This window comes from Morone saxatilis, unplaced genomic scaffold (assembly GCF_004916995.1).
Source record: "Morone saxatilis isolate NCDOM2014 unplaced genomic scaffold, NCSU_SB_2.0 Contig3, whole genome shotgun sequence".
NCBI lineage: Eukaryota > Metazoa > Chordata > Actinopteri > Moronidae > Morone > Morone saxatilis.
Genome location: NW_023339873.1, coordinates 22,400,837 through 22,409,228, shown reverse-complemented (window position 1 = coordinate 22,409,228; position 8,392 = coordinate 22,400,837). Strand labels below are relative to the sequence as shown.

General features: G+C 37.9%; 1 protein-coding gene across 1 annotated transcript in view; it reads left to right on the top strand.

The window, feature by feature from the left end:
• Positions 1 to 7,728: 7,728 nt before the first annotated feature.
• Positions 7,729 to 8,392, top strand: part of gabrg1 (gamma-aminobutyric acid type A receptor subunit gamma1) — an 11,482-nt gene continuing 10,818 nt past the window's right edge. The window contains exon 1 of the mRNA XM_035674091.1: positions 7,729 to 7,736. Coding sequence (XP_035529984.1) covers positions 7,729 to 7,736 — 8 coding nt within the window. The remainder of the gene's footprint in view (positions 7,737 to 8,392) is intronic.

Genomic DNA, 8,392 nt, shown 5'->3' with positions numbered 1-8,392 from the left:
TTTGGCCAATACGTCCTCATACCTAAGCAACATAATAGTTTGAGTGCCAATGACTCCTAAATGAGTGTATGACTGGTGGAGAGTACCAGCAACAGTTGTATCGGACCTTAAGTTATCTTCAGACCTTAAACACACGGGTAATGTTGTGAGATGGTCGCAGTTTGTTTAGGTTTAGGCAACAAAACTACGTGGTTAGGGTTAGGTTAGGGTTAGGGCTTGTAAGATCATGATTTGGGATAAAATATGTACGTAAATAACATGATGTTTCATTGACAGAAGCTTAACAATGATTAAAATAAACCTAGTGAGTGGGGGCAGTATTTCAGTTTTTTTTATGAAGAACCACTGAAAGCAGCAGAGAGGTCAGTAGTGGTGGAATGTACTTCATGCTGAATTTATTAAGACAACAGGTTAACTGCAGTTTTTACTGAAACATGATAAAATCTACTTTTCGTATTATGTGTGAGGTGGAGGATGTACTCATTTATTTGCACCACGGCTGCAAGGTGCATTGATACTGCAGAAACCTATTATAAGACAAGTCTGGTATCTCATGTTTAAAAACTGGTTTAACTGGAACTGGGAAGTGAACTAAGTACACAAAGTAGAAAAAATGCTAAAACTTAATTGGTTTAGACAAAGGATGTACAGACACTTTGGTCATGTCAAATATTCCTCATGCATTCCTTGGTTTATCGCATTATCTACTATTTCTTTAATACCATTAATCAATTAAAATAATTATATCAATTGTACATCCCTTGTTCAGACCAAACAAGTAAACTAGGAGTTATCAACCTTACAACTGCAAAAATGTTTGCATAGATAAATGTGGTTTTCAGTACATTCCTTGTTAGATATGGATGAAAACTACTTGTGTACAGACACCTCAGACATGACTTTTTCTGAAATGTGGGTTCATTGATAACTATCTCACCATAGATTTCTAAAACCATGGCAGAAATATGGCATCTAGACAAAGCGCTGTTGTAAAGGTTATGACTATTCTGTATATGACATTTTACAGAACTTATGTGCAACATGACATTTATACAGGACGTGCTACTAAATTGTATCTGACAGTTTCTTTGGTGTGTGTGAGAAGTTCAAGAACTGCTTAAATTGCAGTTATTTCATGGGAAAACATTGGTGTAGCATTTTTTCTCTCTTGGTATCTGTGTTGTCTGCATGTGTCACTTTTATCATTCTTACATTTTAGAGTGTGACAAAAATACCTGAAGTAGTATACACCTGTTTTATCTTCTTTTATATCACAAAAAAACCAAGGATTTTGCAGTCTACATGGATGCACAGTATACTGCTGATTAACTATCTAAAAAAGTACAGGTGCTTTAGGGCTGAAAGCTGATACTACTATATACATGAAATGCTCAGTAAAATCATAAAAAATTTAAAGATATGTTCTTCAATAATGGCATAGGTTCATAACGACTGTTTTGAAAGTTAAAGAGCAAAGAACCATGAGTATGCCGTAATACACTTAAGTTAACGTAAGTTATCCTAGACTACGCAAAGGGTCTTATTCTTGTAATGAACAACAGAGAAAATAATGATGTTATAAGTATACATTAAGACCAACATTAGTAGTACCTCACTTACTGTACTGACCTCTTTTAAAAACAAAGCCACAGCTTTAATTTGTTTCTTTGTGTGTCCCATACAAGTTAGAAATGGCACTCTTGACCCAAAAGTCCAGTTCATTTAATTAGTGTGAACCAGTGCCTGAATTGGATCAAAAAAGGTACCAGTACCCTAATTCAGCACAACCCTAACCCTAAACACAGCATAACCCTTACCATAATTCTTTGGGAGTTACACAGGCATTTAGGAGTACTTCACCAGCATGGCTTTATGCAGGGTTTTTAGAAATACAGAAGTCCAAAAACTGAACTTGCTAGGGGGGCTATGGGGCATCAATATTTTTATTTTTAGGCGATTATTATACCGCAGGTGGTGGTACTCAATAAGAAGTAAGGATATACAAGAAATCAGAAATGCTGGTACTTAGTAACTGTGTACAGACCCATTTCAGGCACTAATGTAAACCCTGTGTATCGTACTTGGGCACTGATCAAATAACCACGCCCCTTGAAAAGATGGTCTTAAATTTGGTTTGGTACGCATCAGTTGTGAAAACAATTACACCAAGTCATCAGTTTTTGCAAAAGGAATTAGAGGCCTGTCTCACATTTTATGGTATTCTATTTTCCTTACTTGGAGAAAGAAAGTGGCAGACCATCGTTGGTGCTCCAGCACTACTACATCTATGCCAAATAATGTGAAACTATATAACAACTTCATGAACCTCTGCCATTTCTGAAGGAATTATTTACTGTATTTCCGAGCAGATGCGTACGTTAAATAATGAAGGGAAAAAATCAGCTTTAAGTCCACTGTAGTTAATTGTTCCTTTATGATACTGACTGTATTGACAGCTGCCATTCAGACATGAATTGTAGAGTAATTCTAAGAGGATGTTGCTGGAAATACTTCAATATGCATTCATTGCTTGTGTCTCAGACCGTTTGCAGGGTGGCAAAAACAGCTGTCCACATAGTGAGTCTTTTACACGTAACAGAACTGTATAAAAGGAAATTCAAGTAATTTATGAGCTGTATAGTAAAGGACATTGTTTTCTCAGACCTGTTTAGGAGGGGAATGCCCAATTTAGAGCTGGAAATTTTCAATTCAGAAGTGTTTTTGAGAGTGTATGCACATTTGCCTGAACAGTGCATCAAGGACAATTCTCCCACTTTTTGTAACTTATGATACATAATAGTATAAAATCTGGCTGCTGGAAAAACAACCATCATTGTTCAAGACAATTCACTATTTGACAGGTTACAAATTCATTTCATGCAGTAGCTTCTGAGCAGAGGCTAGACCAGTTTGACCTCACTAATCTTAATGCTGTGAGGTGTTGCCTAGAAAAATAGAACCCTATGAACAATGGAGTTGTTCAGATATAGAAAGATATGCACCCTGGTTGTATTATAGTGGCCAATAGTCTGCCTGAATCCCAAAACTCTGTTTTAAATCTTGAAACTCAACTGAGCTATTGGCCACTCTAAGAAAATCAGGGAATATACCTTTAAGGGTAAATACCCCTTCATTCCATATTACAGCTGAAAGGGCAATGCACTTCCTCTTTCCTGCTCGTCTACAATATCAATAGCACGGTGGCAGAGAGTAAACAAACATTTGAGCTATTTTTTTTAGGTTTGATGGCAATATATCCTCTGTGTAGACTGGAGTTTTACTTGTGCAAACGTTTCTGGGGTCAGAGCTGCTATAGGCTGGGTTAGGGTTTGTCAGCATGTTAGAAAATCCAGTATCAAATCTGCCTTTTTGAATCAGAATCCTTTCAAATCCTAATTTAATTTAATGAGGTTTAAATCACATTTGCAAGTTAATTTTAGCTGTTAACATTTTTTAACTAAAGCTGAAATAATCTTCCACTGGCAATGTTTGTCATTATAACCGGCCAAAGCAACAGCATGCTAGATTAAAATGAAGCCTAAATGTACCTGAATGTTTTTTCCATTGCTCTTTGCTAATAAAAAATGAATAAGAAGAGATAAAAGGCCCAATAAGAGAGTTGTTAGCATTGGAGCTTGGTGAATCAGGTTATTTTGTCGACCTTGAACAGTATCCAAAATGGACCTGGCAATTAGAACCCAACATTTTAATGGTTGTAAAAGCATGTGAAAAAGGCGGAGTATGAGTGGAGTTGGCCAATATTATGAAGCACTTTTGCTGTCAAAGTAAAACATTTAATACAGTTATATTGAGTTATTTACCTACAGTCATTAGCCTCAATGTCAAGCTCCCCCTTTTTAATGAATGAAACACTTGAGGCCCTATTTTCATTGTGCAATGGTGAACAAGGTAGAAATGTACACCTATTATATATCTACATAGTTTTCTTTGGGGCAGGGGGGAAGAAAATAAAAAGGGCACAAGAGCACAGAAAGTCAGGATGTATTTATTAATTATCCCACATAGCCCTGTTGGTTGGCCCATACATTCAGCCAAAATAAATAATCATAGCTTGCCATGTATTGGACCAGACAAGTCTTTTTTTGTGTGTGTTCAGTGGAACCAGTGCTGGAACTTGTCTGGTCCAACGTAGGGCCAGCTATGTCAAGGGCCATATGTGACCACCAGATCTTGCCCACATCTAGACTGAAGTCATTGCTGTATTTGGGCCAAGTGTATGGGCCAAACTGTTTCACCATAAATGCGTCACAACTTTCTTTCTTTTGAGTGTAAGTAGGCTGTGGGGGCCATCACTGGACCATTTTTGCTATGTAGGAATTTTCAATTCAATTTGATTTGTATAGCGCCAATTCATACCAGAAGTTATCTCAGAACACTTTTCAAATAGAGCAGGTCTATACCATACTCCTTATAAAATTCTAGCATGTAGGGCAGGCTGTATGGCCAAGCATTGCATTTTCTCTACTTGAAGGGCACCCTAGAGGGCACTTTATCCTGTTTTCTTGTACATTGGGTCACTTCTAGAGGGCACTGTATTCATTTTTATCTACCTTAGGGGCATGCAAGAGGGCACTAATACAATGTTTTATTGGAACATGGGCCCTGGTGAGCTGGAAGATATGACTAGGTGGAAAGATGTTCAGGCTACCTTTCTTAACTTGCTGCCACCGCAAAGCTGACCTGGATAAGTTGCGGAGAATAGATAGAAGGATTGATGGTATTATTTAGGGTATTTTTAGGGTTAAAAATAGAAATTTCTTGTTAGAAAATCACATTTCAGGGTTAAGAGAATGCCACCTTGTTGTAGCATTGGCATTCATAATTTGTCTTTAGATTTCAATTTAGTTTATTTGGTGCCTCCATGTTTGGTAAGCAGCCAAGAGCAGCTCTGTTTCTGTGAAATGCTTGCAGATGTTAAACGCCAGTCGTCCTTTTTTGAGGTACTGGTTTTATAGATACAGATAACCTATCCAATAAACCAGATTGAAAAGGCCAAAAGCAGTGGGGAAGAATATTCGTGAGTAAGAATCAATCTTGGAAACCCGAACATGCATCCTGTTTTCACGCCAGGCACCTGAGCGGCAGTCATCAAAGCAGCAGAAGAAGCTGGTGCAGTCTTTTCCATCCAAACACTCGTAAGCATAGTCAGCCTCCTCGTGATAGGGCACGATGTTGTTCATCTGCAGGAGGGATGTGCCAGGTCGTATATTCACCATGCTGGATGCTTTCTGCTGTGGAGGAAAACACACAAATGAAATTTCAGTATGTTACTATTAGCATTCAGTGGCTTCAAAAGAAAATTACTCACTGAAAAGAAAGAAAGTAAATGTTGGGTACCTGTGTGTTATTGTTTGCTTTAGCCTTTTTGGTCTGTCTGTTGCTGGTGAAATAGTGCAGAGTGCCATACTCCATGAGGGCAGCGAAGGTGAAGATGAAGCAGACGGAGACGAACAGGTCCATGGCAGTGACGTAGGAAACCTTGGGTAAGGACTTCCTCGAGATGGTGCTTAGAGTTGTCATGGTGAGCACTGTTGTGATACCTAATGAAAGGGAATATCAAATGCTTTTTCTCTACATTCATTTGAATGCCTGTGTGCTACATGGTGAATGAATTTGACAGAATATTTAACACCCACATAGACCTGTCACAATAATTACATTATCGACTTATTGTACAATTTATTCAATACGTAATTATAACATGATATCGACTTACCGTTTAAGAATGTCACCAATATTTTAGCCAATGTGATTCACAATGAGTCATAGTATATGAATCACATTAGTAAATATTGTCTTATAACTATCACTAATATATACTACTAACTCAATCACCAACATACATATCACTCCATCCATAGTCAAACTATACCCTAATAATACACTAAATAACAACTCACTCACATATAACCCCACCCTTCACATTGTATCTTACAGCAATGATCGACCCTATAACCCACCCTGCGCTAGACCCCACCTTTCCCCACACAGCAGCCATCCATGTCCGATTTTGTTATTAATTTGAAAAAGGCTATGAACTTGAATACTACCTCTCACAATCATATATATTCAGCCTGGCATTCAATGGGCTTAAAATGACAATAATCACAATTATTTCTGGGACAATATATCATCCAATAAGAGTAGTTATTGTGACAGGCATTAAGCCAAGTAGAAATCCGTGAAATTTTATAGCATTGAGGTGTATTTTGACAAACTTTGTATCAGTATTAGATCTTTAGTCTCTGTGTTGTCCCTTTGGTATTACTTGCGATATGGCATAGAACAACTGGGTTGGTGTGGGCGGTTAAAAACCACCATCTGTTTGAAACCTGCATAGAATCCCCTGTAAACCTGGCTTCATTTCTCTACAGCAATAGTATCCATGACTTTTTATTAGGATGAACAATCACTCACAACACATAAACTCACAAGGTTTGATTGACAGTGACCAAACAATGCCAGCAGTCATCTCATTCTTATTCAAATATTGCAAAATCTTGGTTGGTTCAAGGAAGTATGTGATCTAGTTGTTCACATTAAACCAGGTAGAGGAGAAGGAGAAGGCGAGAAAGTATGTTTTCAGGCCTTTAATGCCATAATTTCCTCATTATGTTGAAATATTTTAAAGATTGATAGCCAGTACAGTGACTTACAAAACAAGACAAATTTAAACTCTGGTATGAAATAAGAACATATCAAACCTAGAGACGTGCGGGCTGGCACAGCATCCTTGTTGATCCAGAAAGAGACCCAGGACAGAACCACGATCATACTGCAGGGAATGTAGGTCTGGATGGTAAAGTAGCCCATTCTCCGACTCAGGTCGAAAAAGATCGTCATGATTACATATTCGCCTGTAGGTTTAACAATTAGGTTGATATATAGATAAAACATTAAGAATTTAGCTAAGGCAGTGTAAAAAATTGTTTTTATTTACTTGTTATTTCAATATGAATTACCTGCTTACAAATGGGTTACTAAAATCAAAATCAATGAGAGCACTGCACATATACATAAGCTTGGTTTACTTCATTGCAATCTCTATAAACAGATATCTGCATATGAATCTGTAGGCATGGGACCAAGATTTTGGCATCGGAAATGTTCTGGTTCTTTCGTTGCAACAGTCTGTGTGGTGACCACAAGATTCGGAACACAAATGCAAATTTCAACCATCAGGTGGCGTCAATTAAACATTTAGGTTATCAAAATGTGTTTTTCTTGTAGACGAAGTCTTGGCCCAGATATCTATTTTCCGGATCTCCGCTAGCGACTATGGAAGCCCCAAAACATTGATTGCTGCTCCCAGAGGCTAAATTCATCAACAAATAGGATCTACGTGATAATTCACACTCTTCCCCAAAACTAATGAAAATTCTTGTAGTATCAGTGCCTCATGTAATACTGGAAACTGGCAATATGTAAGAGGACTTGCCCACAATAGCTTACCTGACTGAGTGTGTGCCACATCAGTGGTGTTCCTCAACCCTACAAAGGCAAACTGGTAGAGTCTCCAGTACCGCTGGTCTGCCACCTCCACCGCCCGTCTCTGCCACCGGTACATGATCTCATTCTTGGGATAACCATCTACAGAAAACCCCAAACAAAGACACACAATAGATAAATTAGAAGCCTTACTGATGCCTATAATGTCCAACATGAAGCTTATTCGTTATACTGTACATCACAAGGGAACATTGCACCATGGCAAGGCAAAGGGGGGCATTCAAGATGAATCTGACCTGCACAGTCTCATGAAATTTCTTCAAATGAGCAAGATGTCTGTGAAATACAATATGTGACAAGTAAACATGAGCTTTAATAGGCATTCCTGTATTAGTCAATAGCAAGTTGTTTGTGCAGCTAGGCATTACACAGTCTGCAAGTAATTGCTCTATTTGAGATGTACAATGGAGGAAAGAAATTCCCTTAGTCATTAATACATTTGTAGTGAAGTTTGCTTGTTCATACCACAATGTTTTATTTGACCTGAGCTTGTAGTGCTTCTAAATTGGATTGTTTTACACAAAAAATGTTTGCATGGTGTGAAACTAAAAGTCATTGACTTCTTTAACCTTACATAAGTTACTTAAAAAGTGGATTCAGTCATTCAGTCATGGAGAATATAGTTGATTGTTGAGTCTCTTTTCAAGGTTGTCAAATACCAAATACCAAATCAGCTTCAAGCCACCACTTAACGTACTTAGTTTACCATGAACCATGATCTTTTCCTAAACATAAGTAGTTCTGGTTCTTAAACCTAACCCAAGTGTGCCCCTTTTAAAATGTAAAAGAAGGTCCAGTACAACAAAATTCCAGTACAACAAAGGTCCGCTACACCTGTCTCTAGTTCTCTCTCTCTCTCTCT